Source organism: Oculina patagonica, chromosome 8, assembly GCF_052425735.1.
Source record: "Oculina patagonica isolate OP01 chromosome 8, crgOcupat, whole genome shotgun sequence".
Taxonomy (NCBI): domain Eukaryota; kingdom Metazoa; phylum Cnidaria; class Anthozoa; order Scleractinia; family Oculinidae; genus Oculina; species Oculina patagonica.
Genome location: NC_135765.1, coordinates 32,657,909 through 32,676,379, shown reverse-complemented (window position 1 = coordinate 32,676,379; position 18,471 = coordinate 32,657,909). Strand labels below are relative to the sequence as shown.

The 18,471-nt window shown below is 38.2% G+C and overlaps 1 protein-coding gene across 1 annotated transcript; it reads left to right on the top strand.

Annotated features, from left to right (window-relative positions):
• The first annotated feature begins 208 nt into the window (after positions 1 to 208).
• Positions 209 to 18,452, top strand: LOC144664311 (uncharacterized). Its single transcript, XM_078525412.1, has 17 exons — positions 209 to 496; positions 5,931 to 5,972; positions 6,349 to 6,422; positions 6,536 to 6,616; positions 7,141 to 7,249; positions 8,868 to 9,006; positions 9,423 to 9,488; positions 9,709 to 9,835; positions 10,450 to 10,552; positions 11,255 to 11,313; positions 11,645 to 11,709; positions 12,623 to 12,665; positions 12,856 to 12,970; positions 13,967 to 14,066; positions 15,206 to 15,275; positions 16,336 to 16,439; positions 16,973 to 18,452. Exons 1-17 carry the CDS (start codon positions 361 to 363, stop codon positions 17,241 to 17,243), a joined length of 1,704 nt encoding a protein of 567 aa, XP_078381538.1. The 5' UTR covers positions 209 to 360; the 3' UTR covers positions 17,244 to 18,452.
• Positions 18,453 to 18,471: the final 19 nt, after the last annotated feature.

The following is an 18,471-nucleotide window of genomic DNA, read 5'->3' as shown; positions in this document are numbered from 1 at the left end:
TGTAGGGGGAAATTTATAAAAGCTTGTCAAACAAAACTTGTAATTTATTTGAACGCCAAATTCTGACTTGTCAATAAAATTTTGTTTTCGATGGGCTGCTGTTTTTTCATTGGTTCATTCCGATCAGATGCTGGACTGCATGTAAATACAGCAGAAGTTAGTGGCTATGAACTTCTGCTTTGTCACTTTCCCATGTAACGATTTTTCTATACCCAAAAGTCTACTTTTAGTAGAAATTCCTATAAAATTGTTTGGTTCGTTCTGGGTTCGTTGAAAGGCGATACAAGTTCCGTATCCCCTGCCCTACCCAGTAGGGAATTTTGTTGTTATTTCCCACAACACCCTGCACACCGTCAAAACATGGAGGACGAGGATGATGTGGTGGAACGCGAAACTGACAAGGATAATCTGCTCTCGGAAAACCTTGAATTTCAACGCTTAGCAGTTGGCACGAACAGCGGAAACAAATGGAAAGCTCTTGGGTATCTGCAATGCTGTAAGTTTAATTTCAAAGAAATTATGCATGCGTGTCAAAGCAAACGTCCCTAACGTGTTAAAGTTAACACAGCAACAAAGTTCATTGCTTGCTAAATTAGTAATAAGCTTTGAGCTAGAAATGCGTAAAAAGCTTAATTAAGATTTCCATTTGGTAATAAACCCTACGTTTTAGATATTTGCAAAGGAATCTGCAGAATTTACTGCAATTTTGTAAAATTTTTGCTCTCTTTAATTAAACTACGCTACAATATAAATTATTCCGCTATCAGCAGGTGTTTTGATGATTCTTTCGCGAGGACTGAGTTAAGTTTTTCATTTTTCAATTAAACTCTTAATGATTTTGAGGCTCCCCCGAGACTTTGCTGTTAAAATATAGCTGACACGTAAGATATAAGTTCCAATATACAGTTTAATTGGTAGGCTTAAGCTTTCAACTGCAGCTTTACAGCTTGCATTAATCCCGGCATAGTCAATCGAACCCAATCGAACTAAATTTCAATCGAACTCAATCGAACCCAATCGAACTCAATTCATGGATTGGGTTCGATTGAGTTCGGCAATCGAACGAAATCGAACTCACCGAAAAGAAAAAAAATCAATCGAACCCAATCGAACGTTCGATTTTCGAACTCATGATTTGTGTAAAGCAGGCATTGAAAATCCATAACCAGAACTTGGAAGCTAGAGTTACTTCAGCCCGGAGTGTAGCGCACGTGTTTTTCGTAAACGAAGAAATACCGCAGAAATGGCTTCAGATGCGCTGTGGATTGTAAGCTTCAAATGTGTATTAAAGGCTACCAGGAATGCCGCTTTGACGTAAAGGATGGCGAAGTTTTCAACGTTTGAAAGAAAAAAGGCGAGAAAGACCGTGCATTCCGAATTGTAAACAAGCGCGAACAATTAGGTCACCTTCGCGGGGCAAGACAACAGACAACTCTTGACACTCAAGAAATAAATGTACACGAACATCTGATCATTTACTTTGATTTTGACTTGAGGACAAAAATAATTTTACTGTTGCATTTACTATTTATCCCTTCTATCATGTCAGTGATTATATAATGCTCCCATACATCCAATATACTGCCGCCGGGTACACTGACGCTCGTTCACCTCTTACTCTCTTGGTCACTGTTAATTGTCCGAGATGAATTTGAGAGAATCATATTTATTGTTAGTAAGATATTTTTCATAATCATCCATCTACTGTGTGCCGTTTCCTGTGTCGCAGTTAGTAATTTGCTTGTACTTTTGCATAAAAGTAACCCTTCGAGTTGTCTTGCCGCAATTGTAAGTTAGCTAAAAAGGAAAGGGTACAACAATTTCGGAATACGCCCGCGGGATAATGATAGCTTTATTCTGTTCTGTTCTGTTCTCTTGGACAGTTTATAAATGGGAAATAAATTGTAAAAAGAGCACGAGAAAAACCTGCTTTGTTGGGCTTGCTTTGTATTGGTTTACCAGAGCCAATCGAACGCAAGCCATTTAATTGTGTTCGATTGAGTTCGGAAACCGAACTCAATCGAACACAATCAGATGGATTGAGTTCGATTGAGTTCGATTTGTTCGATTGAATTCGATTTGTTCGGAAATCGAACTCACTGAAAGTCTGGTGTTCGATTTCGTTCGATTGCCGAACTCAATCGAACTCAATCCACGGATTGAGTTCGATTGAGTTCGATTTTCGAACGTTCGATTGATTATGCCGGGATTAATGCACCGTGCGAGCACAGTCCTCAATTTCCCACTAATATACTCTCTTGACAAGAAAGGGCTCTGCATGAAACATGTCAAAAATTTGTTGAGCATGCACAAGGTTTACACGAAGCTTGCACATTAACCTTGTTTTAGGACCACCTAATCTTAGCTGGGGCGGATCCAGGATTTCGAAAAGGGGGGTTCGAACAAATGGACCGCCAAAGGCAGGCCCATCTGGGGGGGTCCAAGGGCATGCTCCCCCGGGAAAGTTTGAAATTTAAGTCCTCGGAAATGCGATTTCCATCGTTTTGAGGGATGATTGTGGACGGTTTATAACTCAACAAACCATCTATTTATAAAGCTATGGACTACGTTTAAGACTTTACAACAATCAACTGACACCTACAAAATGAAACTAAAATCACTGTAATATATTTGTCTTCGCTATTTAATGTGTTCTAAAAAGTCACGCTTAAGACTCCTCAAATATGGGATTAACGAGTCACATTCTACGAGGTTGTTGTTCGGCTAATTTCGGAACTATAGCTTCGTAATCGTCAGGCTTGTCATAATGAATACTCATTGAAGTCAGGCCAAGGAGTCTCTCGGTTGTCATCTTGGTCTACAGTAAAGGTAAGGCTTGACTAGTTTTGAAGTGCTGCTTGAGCGGAATTATACATGCAATTCGCAACAACAGGTGGATGTTCGGAAAGATTTCTGGATCACGAGCATGTAGATAGACAGAATGTGTAATCAATAAAGTTGTCAATTGTTAACCTAAGGGAAATTTGAACAAAAGCAAATTGAGTTTCTTCGAAGCTGTAAGGCAGGTTGAAGCGTGTCTGGTTTGTCCGTTACTGATTGCCATTTTCTCATCCAACGATCATGTTCAATGTTGAGAGTCTGTGGGCTTGGGAGAGCTGACATATACATCTCGGAGACTTAAGCAATGTCTACATTTGTGCCCGCATCAATGGAAGGAAGCGCTTATGTAAAAAAAAATTAGACTGGCATTTTGTTTCGTTCACTTATGTTTTTTCGTCAGAAACCGCTCGTGTTAGAATGTTTTTTCTTTCAGTTTAGGGGGTTCGACTGAACCACCCGAACCACCCCTGGATCCGCCCCAGCTTAGCATGCACATGCAGAATGGCGTGATGGATCGTACTCGACAGCGTCAACAAATTGTTTTGTTTTGCAAACTTTTTTCTTCAAAGAGCATCAGAATTCCTTCAATAAAAACACGTCAAGCACCACTTGAGGTCTTATCACTGACTATATGGTAGAGCTGCACAATTTTAACAGTGAAATTTCTTCTCGGTTTGTGAAAAAAATGAGATCTTAAATGATCTACCAGCTCATACATGTTAAATGGCAGAAAATGGCCAGAGCATTCGTCAGCTCCAGTGCTTTAGAGTCTGAGAGCATACTGTGGGCTCTGTCTTGACCGTCAGTTTTTCCAAAAAATTACCCGGTAATGCCCATTTGCTGTTTTCACCGTTCCCATAATACATCTTGTTTACCCTCAAAAATTTTTGCATAAGCATTGTTTTCAATTTATCTTGGGATTTACAATGACGTACAATCATCCCAAGAGAAATTGAAAACAATGCTTATGCAAAAATTTTGGGGGGTAAATAAGATGTATTATGGCATCGTGAAAAAAAAAATGCAGCAAAAACTGGATTTACCCGGACTGATTGCCAAGACTTTGGGGCTGCGGTGACTTTAAAGAATTGATGCGATTAATGCAGAGCCTTTTTGTCTTCCCAAATCTCAGCCACAGGGAAGTTAAAAGAGACTCTGCTTTCAGGGTGGCATTAATGCATCCCACTACAACTATTGTATCAACCTTTTTCTACTACATATTTGGGTGTTCGTAATAGTAATTGGACTGTGAGTGGAGTACAATTCAGGGAATAATTGGGCAAGTAATTGCAAAATCGGCCGGGCATGCAACTGATTTGAAATTACAAGCACGATTACTCTCTGAATTTTACAACACAAGGTCCAATTACTAATTAATTGCAAATTTTGAGGTTAGAAAGTTTTTGAGAACCTCTTTTATATGAAAACGTCAAAAGGTATATTTAATCAGTTTTACAAAAAGAAGGAAAACAGCAAGAAAAAAACCCATCCCATGTTCAAATTGGATACCTGTAATTGGACACTATGTGATCCCACACCAACTACGTGCGACAATAGGCGCATGCAGAACCAATCAAAATCAAGAAATTTGTTATGATTACCCTTGATTATACAATCATGTAATTGCAGAATGCAGCTTGTTTTTGCGTATGCTACTTTGACCAAAATGTTTTAGAAAGATCAAAATTTAATGCCCAGAAAATTGCACAAGATTGGAAGGGGGAGGGGGCAGGTGGTGGACAAAACACTGACCCCCAGTCCATGGACTACCCCCATGGACTACCCAAATGGACTACCTAAAATGGACTACCCCTTAAAAATGGACTACCCCTTAAAGTACTATTCCGAGTGTGTACTACTTACTGAGCTGTTGTTATACGCACATAATTTGCACTTACTTCGGTTACTTTCGACAACTCTAGCCGCCATTTTGAATGAATTACACTATACATCTGCTGACCTCAAAAAGCGAAGTCTCATGCCCAGACCCCAGGGGGGTACTCCGGGATCAAAGTGACGGGGATGATCGAATGGAGGAAAAACTCAGGACCCAAAAAAATCCCTAATGGTGGATTTCCACTGACGCGTAAATTTTTACGTGCGTAAAAAAAATTAGAGATAATGTATGAACGGCCTGCGTAAACGTGTACGCAAGCCGTTCATACATTGTCTCTAATTTTTTTACGCACGTAAAAAAATACGCGTCAGTGGAAATCCACCTTAAGTCTCCCGACATTACCCAAAAAAATCCCTGGACCAAAAAAAAAAACGCCCAAAAAAATCCCTAGTCAAATTACCCCTAAATTGCCAAGGCCGCGCCAAGGCACTTTAGTTTGATTTTAATACCCCAAAAAAATCCCCTATTTAAATCAAGTCACCCAAAAAAATACCTGCCAAATTCTCCTACCCAAAAAAATCCCGGAATCGAAAATTTCCACCCCCAAAAAATCCTTCGCACATCCCCGTCACTTGGATCCCGGAGTACCCCCCCTGGGGCCCAGACTCAGCACTATTTTTTCCTCAGGATCTGTCTGCCTACCGGTTCTGTTCTCCTCCCTGCACTGCCAAAGTTATTCATTCAAAAATTTTCTCTGGCCACCAAATGTTTAAGATTCGTCTCAAGCAACTATCTGATACTATTAAAAAAGATTGGATCTTCTGTAGTGCAGTGCAGTGCCTGTTTTGTCTGTCTCTATGAGTCCAAAGATTGATTGCTTGATTTGAGTCTACACTTTCGTGATCAGCGGATGTTCATTTAGTATAATATATTCAAAATGGCGGCTAGAGGGATACGTACGGCTTGAAAATAAACAAGGTAAGACGTAAGTGCAAATTATGTGTGTATAACAACAGCTCAGTAAGTGGTACACACTCGGAATAGTACTTTAAGGGTAGTCCATTTTTAAGGGGTAGTCCATTTTAGGTAGTCCATTTGGGTAGTCCATGGGGGTAGTCCATGGACTGGGGGTCAGTGTTTTGTCCACCACCGAGGGGGCATGGTATGGAAAGAAGTTTGCACAGTTCATGATGGACTTTAAGCACTGTACTGTTTATTTTTCTGACACCTTAATTTGTTCTTGTTACTGAAGATTTTGTTACTGTGGCAGCAATTTTGGGAACTGGAGCAGTAGGTGAGTGTACAATGTGTTATCAGTAAAAAATAGATAGAAAAATCTAGTTTTAGTTGGCTTGTCAGGAATTCAGTTACAGGTATCTCTGGTTTCAAGATATTTTGAAGCATAATGTGATAGAAGGATTTTCGATTCTGCTGGCTGGATCTATAGCTACCACGCAGCAGTACTTAGCGCTCTTCAACACTTTTGGAACAGCAAATGCAAATATTTTTGCAACTGGGTTTTATTCTAGTACCAATGTAAAGTTGTAACAGTGGTTCAAAATAAATTTGGAATGAAAAATATTGTAGTAATTTAAATGGATTTTTTAACAAAAAGTTCTGAATCTGACATAAACAGTTACATCAATAAATGCAATCATTCTTTTGTGCAGGGTTACCAGAGAACCTCTCTCAGTCAGGATTTGCACCATTTGTTGTAGTGCTCATCATTGAGATCTTTATACAGGTGAGAACATGGTGTTTTGTTCATCAGTAACGCTAGGTGACTAATTTAAACTTGATGTCCAGAAACTCGTGTAACATGTTAACTTTTCCTGGGTGATTATTTTTATGTTGCAGATTTTGTTAGTATTTTATTTTGTGGAACTGTTACAACGAGGCTATCTGGCGAAGAGACAAGAATTTTTCGAAAGGGCTACAGTAAGTCTTGTGTTAAAATGATTGGTGATATATAACTAAACAGTTATTTTTTTTAAATAGTACTTACCGGTAATAATGTTTAGACAGGAATGGTGATCAATCATCAACCAGGTTTATTATTTTAGCAGCTAGGAAGTGGTGCTCATGCCATGGCCTGATAGGGCCCCAGCATGATCTGCAGGGGGGTCGAACCCTAATATTGCTAACCACAAGATGAACTCACTTAATATGTGCTGTATCCGATCCACCTGTTTCGTCTCATCCCTCTCACCCTGCACAGTTACACCACTCTGTGGTGTGACTGTGCTGGGCTGTGGTCTGGTTGTTGGCATACTGCAACCAGTTTCCCCAAGCATTAAGGAGATTGTGGGTCCCAGTCCGGCATGAGCTGACAACACTTAGTCTAGTGACTAGCTGTTTAAAAATAAAATGGATTGAAATGTACAGCAACACTGAAGATGCTTATGACAAAAATTAATGTACTGTGTATTCCTCTAACCAGCAAATGATAATTATGATTGTAGTTAACCACAGGAGAAGATCATGTCCCCTTAAATGATGTGGAGGGTATTGATGAAGAAGATGAAAATGACAAATCAGAGATGGAGCTAGAGATAAATAGAGATGATGCAAGTAAGTGCATTAATTTACATATTAATTGGTATCCATTATCTTGGGAGACAGTAGGATCATTGCATCTGGTGTCTATCTCTAGATACTGTAAAATTCTGGATATAAGCCCCCCCCCCCCCCAAGAAAATGAGCCCCAAAATGACAAAACTCTGTCAGAAAATAAGCCCTTCCAAATATAAGCCTATTGTATTAAGTTCGACTTAAGCACGATTGCAGCACGACAGTTGGTTCAAACGTCGCATTTAATAGCTGCTGACTGGTTCAAACGTCGCGCTGTCGTCGTGTCGAACTTAATTGTTTTAAAAAAATGTGCACGTATCAAGAGTCTCGACAGAGCTATAAAGCTGGCTGAACCATTCGCCAAGGTTCTTCTCTTTTTGAAACCGTTGCAATTTTGATTACAGTCACTGATCTGCCAGGTTAGAGCGGCTTTCCTGTATTCAGCAACACATGTCCGTGTCTGAAATTTTTCCCACCAAACGGCCTTGTTTCTCGCCTTTCGTGAAAAGTAGTATAGTAGTAGTATTCGATTTTGCTGACAATACTCTTGAACATTCTGATAATTCCGACTCAGTACTGATTTAGAGTTGCTCAGATGATAGGTCTTCATCTTCGCACTCTCAATCTAAGCTTTCCTTGCCATTTAAATTGACATCACAATGAACACAGTTATTTCTCCAAACCATTTTTCAAATTCTGAAACTGATATTTACGCATGCGTCTCACATAACGACGCTGTGAAAGTGTTCGGGACTACATTATCATAATGTATGCATTAGGTTTTGCTTCAATTTTGCACGACATTTGACGTCGTGCCAACGTCGAACTTAATATTCTTTAAGTTCGACTTTAGCACGACTGTAGCTCGACGTTTGAATCAACGTCGTGCCAGAGTCGGGTAGCTCGACTAAGCTTGCCGCGCTACCCGAGTCTGGCGCGACGTTGATTCAAACATTGAGCTACAGTCGCGCTAAGTGTCGAACTTAATTCATTTAATTGAGTTCGACATGACGATAGCGTGACGTTTGAACCGGGCATTAGTGATAAAAACCATTGCATTTTCTGCCCCTGTTGTAGAAATGTATTTTACCTAGCTTGTTAGAGAGTTCTCAAGGACCCGTAGTGTTTCTTTCACAGCCGGAGGACTAATGTTTTGGTTCATATGGTTATGTGCAGAGAGAAACCCAAAGATGTTTGGAAATATGCAAATTACCCTGGCCCACTCTTCCCCCCACCCCCTCCCCATATATAAGCCCTTCCTGAAAATAAGCTTGCCTGAAAGGAGTGTTGAGCAACACTCTTTTAGTTCCTTGCCCCCAGGTGGGGATAGGGCCTGAAGTAGCTTAACACAGTGGCTAACTATTATGGAAGATTTGCTCTCTGATTGGCTATGCAGATGCTTTTTATCAGTCAATGGTTCAAGGTTTTCAAAGCACGTATTGTTTTTTAATGTAGAATTATCTTGTGGAAAACAATGGTGTAGCTAGCCCATATTGGCTTCATTCAGTATTATAGCTTCACAGTTTATGTAACACAAGCAGCATTAACAGACTGCATTATTATTTTTCGAAACTAGTTTTATTTCAGTGTGTAACTGGCTACAATCTTTATCTTGCAGCTGACATGGATGGGACTGTGTTACTGGCAACAGACAGTGTGGACACACTCAGTAATTACCCCAGTCTTCACACACTAGCAGAACTCTTCCTAGCCAATGGTGCAAGGCAGTTCTTTGAAGTGATTGTACTTCTTATGTTGTAAGTTTGTTAATAAGTTGTATAATTATGATACAAGTACAAATAAAAACTTTTTCCTTACATTCGCATACCATCCAGGCATTAAAAACGTCTGTCCTGACATTGTAACTAGCAGAGATTAACTTTTAACTTTTTTTGATGTCCAGTATAGTTTACTGCAAGTGTTGTACAAGTGTAGAGATTATGTTTAACATTCAGACTTGGGACATTTTCTGGGCCTTTTTTATTCAAAATCTCTGACTACCAGTAATAATTCTTAGTCTTGTAAGAAGTGTGTTAGTTGTAGAAAAAGATGTTGCTATTAATTTTCATAGCATTAAAAACTACCAGCCAAACTGTGTCTTATACATACATGTAGTTGAGTAGCTAACATTACTCATCACAATTACATTTTTTTGTTCTTTTGTTGCTTTTAGTATTTCAGTTCTTGTCAACTATTCTCTTGCTGGAAGTCAGGCATGTGCACAGCTACTTAATCTCAAGTATGTGTATTATAATCTGCTGCTGTGCTCAATTTGTCATAATTTTATTGTTAGTAATTGATTTTGTCCTGGAACTTTTCACAGGAATTGTAACAGACAAAACATGACTTTGTGGGCTTCTTACCCGTGTACCACAAACGTAACTGATCAATGAAAAAAATAGTATTTTGTACAGTATTATTATAATTGTTAAAATTAATATTCTTTTTGCATTTTACAGTGTGGGGTACATACTAGCAGTGTTTGTTTGGAGCTGTGCCTTCCTGATTATCTTTGTCAATTCCTCTGTTCTGCCATTTGTGTCACTGATAACGTTCCTTGGAGGATGCCTTTTCGTCATTCTTACTGTAAGTTTATCACTTTTATCAGTGGATATATAATGTATATTATAACTACTTTTAATTGAAATATAAAAAATAATATTGCTTGAGGTGAAATGTCTTACAATCACTTTTAACTGAGTGTATATTTAATTAATGTATGCTTTTTTGGTAAAAAGTACTAAAATTGGCGAAATAAGGTCTTCTCGTACGTAAAATTCATCTAGTACATCAAGATGGAGATATAAATTAAATTGTTGTTGAAGGAAGAAAGGAGCCATAATAATTTTAGGTTTTTTTCCAGTCCACAAATTAAGACAAAACTTGAAAGAAACAGCCTGATTTTTTCAAGTTGAGATCTAAAGTTCCTGATGGTATCACAATGATATCACTTGTTTATTGCTTCAGAACACGTACGTAGTGATTTTTAACAAAATTGGACCACTATTCGTAGTTTCCATATGTCTATAGGCCCTTGAGTTTTTGTAGTGAAACTGGTGACAGTGTCCCTTTAATCATGTAATATTAAATGATTCATGGTGAGCTGGTGAAATGAGCTGATGACAGTAGCCTGGCCTCTAAGATATTTAATAAAGTGCTAAAGTTATCCCAAAGTTCAAATCTACATTTGTTTGTTTTAGGTTTGGGTCACTTTGCACGTAGAAAGCCAGTGGAGTGACATTCAAATTTTGGGTGAATTAAAACATATTGGTCAGCCTGTTGTTCTGGGTACAGTCGCAATGGGTAAGTAAAAGGAATGACTGAGAGTTATTTCACTGTTAGGTAGTTACGTTAAACACTAAGCATGATTGCTGTGCAGTTGGAAATTTGACAAGACAATCTTGAACTACTAGTCAAGATTAAAAAGAGTCTCCTTATTCTAGCTTCAATCGGAGTATGGGTAAATGTTATATGTCAGTCGTAACCAAACAAATAAAGTATTTTTTGATACTTTCATCCCCCGGAGGGGGGGGGGGGGCCCGGGCACTCCCCTATATGGCGTATACGGGGACGTGCCTCTGGATAGATATGGTTTTTGACTTCTCCGGCCCTGAACAGGTATATAATTTCAAGCTCCTCTGTCTTAAACAGGGCCTGAACCTGTCCTACACAGGGTATGACTGCGAGACTGTCATGAGTTTTTACATTGTTTTCGCTTTCGCTTCAATGAAAAGCATTATTTTATTTGCTGGGATCGGTGTTCGCATTTCAGTGCGTCGAACATCGCGTATGGGACGCGATCACAGTAAAGCGTAAATGATTGTCGACGTTGTCCTTTGTCCTAAATAAGGTCTTAAAATAGGGGTTGTTGTCCTACACAGGGTAGGTATTTTAAGTTTTCATTGTCCTAAACAGGGTCAGGGTTTCAAACCCCCAGCGGCACCCCTATACCTAAACATAGATCACTCCGGTATGTTAAATTTGTTTTTGTTGTTTAATCTTTAGGAGGAGTTGTGAACATCCTTCCAGTACTTTTTACAAAAGTTAAGCCTTCAGTTTCAGAGGTAGATGCAGCTGTTCTTAAGTTTGTATTTAAATTCTACCTGTACAATTTACATGTACCATAAATTACCAGTATATCCCTTGCAATGGATAATTTGCCATTTTCTTAAAATAATATATTATTTGTAAATTATTATAAATTTTGGTTGTATGTGCAAGATTTTGTTTGCTAGTAGATTAAAGAAAAAAATTCCAGTATATCGCTTGCAATGGATAATTTGCCATTTTCTTAAATATATTATTTGTATTTTTTTAATTTTTGTTGTATGTGCAAGATTTTTTTGCTAGAAATTAAAGAAAAAAATCCTACTTAAATTATACATTTACTGACAGGTACGTGGATTCTGTCGATCTGTTATTGCTGGGGTGCTGACTTGTGTGGCCGTCATTATATTTTGGTGAGTTTACACCACAAATTTGTTGCAAGCACACATTCATTACATGTAACAAGCTCCATTTTGATTTATGATGTTTACTCTCAACAACCATTATATATACATTGTAAAATTCATTTAACTATTCATGAGGGTGTAAAGCAATCCCAGCACAATATTCAGATCACATACATGTACACAACTGTAAACCCCAATACAAATCAAACAAAAGAATTAACTTTTATTACAAACTCCTGCTCAGCTAATTAGTATTCATTAACTTTTGATACAGATCTGTACCAAATCGCATAACTGTGTTACAATACTTTGCATTCAATTTACTGTTTTCATTTCAAAATATCTGTGTCCAATCTGTATGGCCGTTTTCAATGGCTCGCCTATCGGCTCGCCATTGTAAATGCCCATACAGATCTCCCGCTCATATTTTATCTACTACTTAGCTCTTAACCAGTATGTATGTACAAGAATTTTTACGCTAATGATAAGAACAGTACATGTACTATCTGTATATCGCTTGTTTTGCCATTTGAAAACAAGGTAGTGTGGAAGCCAGATGTAAATATAAACAGGTTAAGTTCAGTGTTGACTTGCTTGGAAACACAACAAAGAAAAAATGTGACTCGGAGAGTTCAGGGCTTGAGACTAACTTTTTAACTCACTGGTTTACTGGCTAGTGACATGACAGATTTTACTAGCCAAAAGTAGTTTTTCACTAGTCAGGTATATTGATTTCTATTAAGAACAGTTGACTTTTCCGAGTTTTTCACTAGCCAAATGGCTAGAATTAGGAATGCTAAACCTGGTAGCCAAAACCTAAGTTTTAGTAGCCTTTGGCTAGTTGGCTACCGTTAGTCTCGAGCCCTGGAGTTGCTATGAGTTAATTGAATTAAACTGCAATTATATTTTTTTCTTACAGGGCTGCAAGAAATGGTGTCACATCAGTAATACCTTTAACAAAGGTAAGGACATCCATTTTAAATTAATCTCTCCTTGTTAAAAGATTGTGAAGTCTTTTAGGACAATCCTTGCTATTCTGAGTCTTTTTCCAAGCAGTTGTTTGAGAATTCTTCAGCTTACATTGTAGTTGTTTCTTTTAGATTCTGAATTATGGCTCCTAGGTTAAATGTACTTTTCTTTATGTTTACGCAGATAATTAAATCAAATTATCCAGACTATGGATGGATTGCTATCCTGGTTCAAGTATTAATGATCATCAGTGTGGCTGTATCATTTCTTACCATGGGAGCAGGAATGAGACATATGGGTAAGAAAGCTTACCGTAAAAGCTCTATGAAGCCCTCAGTGGGGGCTTATTTCTTTTTTTAAGACCTTTTGACATAGGTTGGGGTGGGAGGGTGGACAAGGTGGGGGTGTGGGCTTACTTGAGAGGGGGGCTTATGTCTTATTGCCGTTTGGTAACACAAATATCTCCCAAAATTGCAACAGTGATAAGTTGATGTGAAGGATTTAAAACCTTTAAAAGGGTAAACTCCAATACATTTTTATTACCAACTGGAATTCATTTCTTAAGTACAGTAGAAACGTAAAGTGATCAATTACCTATTAATCCTCCTTCATTGTCTGTTCACTGATAACCAACACTCCCCCTCCTCAGGACTCCCCTCCCTTCCCCCACACACCCAAACATTCGGATTGTTAAAAAAGCGAAATCTCTCACTCTAAAAATTCCAAAAGTATCTAGCAGCCTCAAAATTACTATTTTTTTGTTTATAAATTGGCCTGCGCAACCTCGGAAGCGTCCCCCAAAACCATATAAACTCTTAAAATTTTTATCCGTTTTCTGACAGCTGTAAAATCCTGCCAAAGACCCATTATTTGGAAGAAACTAAGATGAAAATCACTATTTTTGCCCATTTTAAAGAGTATCACAAAAATCATAAAAATTTCAAGAGTTTATATGGTTTTGGGGGACGCTGTCTCAAAACAAGAGACGTTTGTATGGATTTTTAACCATGTTTTAAGGCCCATAACTTCGTCTCTGTTCATCCTAAAAGCGTCAAACTTGGTCAAATGATTAATCTCACCGTGATCTTTCATGTGGTGGTGTCAGATTATCGATTACTTAAAATTAAAAACTCGCCCCAGCTCCCTGCGCAACCTCGGAACGGCCAATTGTTGTCGTTTTTTACCTAGGGTCCTTAGTGGAGAGGGGGGCTTATAGAAATAACTTTCAACTTGCAGTATCTCTACAATCCATTTGTACAGGGAAGTAAAGTGTTTTATGTTCTTGTTTTCACAGTTGAGAGTTGGTTTGATTCTTTTTATTCAACAACTCAAACTAACTGGCAGGAGGTGAAGTCCAGATGGGAAGGAGTCTATTGTAAAGCTCACATCAGATGGTCAGTAAGAGAATTGATATACAAATCTTAAAGGGACCGTGTCACAGATTTTAGCCAAACTTAGGCATAGGAAATGACCATGAAATTTGTTTAAATGTATAAAATAACCTCTTAAAACAGTGAAGGAATATTTAAATAACACACCAAATGCAAAAGAAGGTACGGATGGCCAAAAAGTGTTGAAGATTGAAACGGATTGCGATGTGGGCTTTTGAAATATGGTCCGACGGAACAGTTTTCAAAGTTAATCTTGTCTGCTTGTAACTTTAATTTATGACGCCCGGGAGACACATTTAGCTGCAAGGAAGCTATGGTTTTGTCATTTAGTATCAAAGAATTAATTTCTTTGCAAACATTTAGTTTCATAGCGAATATTTGGCAAAATTTAATAACCTGTTAATAACATAAGATTAACTTAGCCGTGACACAGTCCCTTTAATACTTAGTGGCATAGTGATTGGGACGCTTGGTGGCCTAGTTGGTTAGTGCACTGGATTCTGGATAAAGTGGTCTGAGTGCAAGCCTCGACTGAGGTCACTGAATCTTGGGCAAGACACTCTTACTCAAATAATAATAATGATAATACCGTATATCTAATATTTTGACAGGAAAACCCCATTAGTGTATGATACACTGTTGTCAATGGGGTCCTGTGAAAGGACAGTGTCTCTCTCAACCCAGGTGTATAAATGGGTACTAGTGGCAAACGCTGGGGGTAACCCTGTGGTGGACTAGCATCCCATCCAGGAAGTAGTGGGAAAACTCCTTGTTGCTTAAGGCTCCCCAGGATAAGCTCTGGCCCCATGGGCCACTAGGCATGAACACAGTCTGACTGACTGGCGCGGGCGTACATTTCTACTAATGTTAGTTCTGAGAATGTGGTTGTGTCAAGACAATAATATTCCCTGCCCTTTTGACTATTTATCGGTATTGTAAGTAGCCTGTTTCCAGGCTCTCAGAACTGGAACAGGCTATATTGTAAGGGGAATTAATTACATATCGGTCACTCCATAACCCACACCATTAGTGTTGCAGACCTTCTTCATTGTGTTTGCAAATCTTAAAGTAGTTCAATGTTGTGTATGGTACTGAAGAATTCATATAAACAAACTAATCCACCTAAACGTATATCTCAACAGGTTTCTGAAGATTGCCATTCTTTTGTTGCTGTTTGGATTTCTCTTTGCAGTAGCTGCGTTAAACCCCATGGTAAGTGACTTTGTGCTGTAAATCTCATCCTCCTTTCCTTTCAAGATTCTCCAAACATAAGAATTTTCCATGCACGAATTTTTTTAAAGGCCTACTTGTCTGCAGGATTTTTTTCTTCTGTTGCAGGTTTTTTTTGGCATAAGTTAACCGCTTGCTGGAATTTCTTTAAGACAAGCTTCCCTTGCAGAAATTTTTTTCTAGACACGTTTCTCTTGCGGGAAATTTTTTGGGGAAAAGGCACCTCCCTCCCCTCCCCCCTCCCCCCCCCTTGGCTATTTCTAATGATACATCCCTTATTGCAATCAACTCCTATCCTTGCCATAATTAGCCATCCTCATTTCCTACTGTGTTAGTGATATTTGTCAAGTACTGTTTACATGTAGGAAAAATAGTCCTCGGTCTCAGGAAATTCGATCATATTTCCGAGGGTTTAAAAACACTTCAGTGGCTCAGCATCAAGGACAAATTGACTTTAAACATTGCTGCCATGGTACATAAATGTTTACACCATCGGGTTCCTGATTACTTGGATGACAAATTTCAGTATAGGTCACAAGTCCACCAAAGACAACTTAGATCCATTAACAGCAATGATCTTAATTTACCACTCTGCCGGATTTCTACCGGCCAAAGATCATTTGCCTTCTGGGGAGCGGAAACTTGGAATTCGCTTCCCGTGGACTTAAGGACTATTGACTCAACGAAGATTTTTAAAACAAGACTTTCTAATTTACTTTTAAATTAACTAAGAACTATTGTACATATTTTAATTTTTTTTTTTAATTTTCTAATTATGAATTTTTATTGTAAATAGTTTGTAATTAACTTTCGTTTACTTGTATTTTAATTGTATTTTTTTTAACATTGCTGCTGAAAAGCCCTTTTCAGGGAGCGCAATTAAATGTATGTATGTATGTATGTATGTATGTGCAAAATCAAACCATTGTTGACTATCTTAAAGTGTAGATGGGTTTTGAACCACTGCATGAAGAAATCGTACAAAAATAGAGAAATAGTTGGCAGTATCCAACTAAAAATTATAAATTTGTTCTGCTTTCAGGGAACTGTAACAGTGCTGGGGAATGCCACATCATTAGTGTTAAACGTTGAACTTGGAGTTTTTATCATTCTTATGCTAAGACGATCGCAAAGCCATAAATTCAGGTAAGTTGGAAATCTCTTATTCAGGTGCACCCAACGGATTTTCTTTACGGTCACTTCCAACCTTCGTAACATGGAAAATACAACACCTGTTGTTTTCGGAGAGGTAAAAATGTTGTTTTGAGTACGGGAAAACTCCAACTATACGATTTTCGGAAAGGTAACAACAGTTCGCAAATTCGGGTAATGAGATTTTGTTCCTTAAACGTTTCTGCGAAAAGATTTAACTGTGTTAGTTTACACAAGTTTCTCTTTGAAAGTCCTAGACGTCAACGATACAGGGAAAAAGTACAACGGAATTCTGAGACTTTTGACTAAAATAATTTCCTTGTTAGTTGCCCTTTTCTATACTGTTCTTTTGCAAGCTGAGGTCTGAAAAGAGCGTATGGAAGTAATAAGTTTGGGGACGAACAGAGTTATAACGTCAAGAACAGGGCAGGACCAAAATTAAAAGGAAAACCCCCACCCCACCCTATTACGTTTTAGCTTGAACGCAGGAGATACCCATGGTCTGCCCTCTTTTCTTTTTTCCTCAGGCATCTCCGAGTGTCCGTTCCCCTGTCACGCTGTCTGTATCACCTGCAGTATTTGGTTGTCGTTTATTTTCTGTTCGCTGTTGGTTTCAACATCGCCGAGATCATTCAGCCATCACCTAACAACCAAACTTTATCAACTGCTATTGCACCCTTGGCAAACCAAACATTAACGTCACTTAATACCTCGGCTGGTGATAACTCCAGCCTGGCAAGTCTGCACAACAGGCAATGGCGTCTTCATGATAATTTCATCAACAACGGGACGTTGTAACGAAAGAGGGAAACACGCGAAGGCCCACTTTGAATTCGGCCCACTTCTTATCGCGCGCGACTATCACGCAAGCTACGAGGAACGTGCGCGGAGGTCGTGCGCGATTAGAGAGGGTTATATTCGTATGATAATAAGTTTATTTACTTACAAGTGATACAGTTAAACTACATCACAGTTAAAATTCGCTTTTTTGTAGTGTTAAATGACGTCTTTTATTTTGCTTTGAAATAGAGCTTCATGTCTTTCGCTTTTATAGCTTAAGGTTTTTGGTAAAAAGCTCAAGCAAATTGTAAACGTGTTTCTATCGTGTAAGACACGACGCGCAAGATACGCCTTTAATATTGAACTGTTTTAGTGAATTCTGAGGATAATTCAAAATAGTTACGAAATTTGTTGACTTTATTCAACTGTGGTATGCGAGGTTTGTTATGATTTAAACGTAGTCACCTCAAAAAAAAAATTATAGAATGGAAATATTTATATAACCATTTTGATATTTATTACGTATAGTACGTAGATGAACTTATAACATAAAATGTTACAAGTCTGTTTTGTATTTTCATAGAACTTAGAACTTATTTATTCGGAATACTTATGTTTCAGTTTATTTAATCAACTTAGAAATTGCCTGGCGAGCGATGGCTGAAAAGTTTTTTTTATCGCGTCAATTCAGTAATTTATCGCCAGAAATGCTTGTAAAACAGGCTAAAATGAAATAAGAAAGTCTGTTATATTAAATTTGTATAAGTATCGCCCTTTTTTATAAGAAAGGGCAGAATTAGTGAGATTAAGACATGGGGAGACTTTCAGCAATCTTCGGGGACTATCGGAAATATTTGCAGACATTCCGTTACGTTATAAAAAATTTTTATTAAGTCCTCGGTTTACTTTCGGAAATCGTTAGGCGTTTTTAACGGTCTTCAGGGCAACATTCGTAAACTTCCTGGCCCCGGGTAACCGTCAGAGTAACTTTGGCTTTGATAAGAAAAAAGACAAAAACAAAAAAACACCCTTTGTCTAAACTAATCAGGATTCAGTAATTTTGCCCTTTACTTTGTAAGAAATAAGTCACATTCGCACCATGGTAAATTTTCAAAAAAGAGCTGTGATGCTTAAATCAGCGTAGTTTGCAGTGCACACGACAATATTAAAGAGCAAAACTTTATTTATACACGGATAAACTGATTCAATAAACTGGTTTTACATATGTTTCGTGCGGTAGTAGTAC

Coding starts and splice junctions, on each gene's coding strand:
- LOC144664311 (XM_078525412.1), top strand. CDS start 361: ATGGAGGACGAGGATGATGTGGTGGAACGCGAAACTGACAAGGATAAT. Junction 7,250..8,867: donor GATAAATAGAGATGATGCAA/GTAAGTGCATTA, acceptor TTTATCTTGCAG/CTGACATGGATGGGACTGTG. Junction 16,440..16,972: donor TCGCAAAGCCATAAATTCAG/GTAAGTTGGAAA, acceptor TTTTTTCCTCAG/GCATCTCCGAGTGTCCGTTC.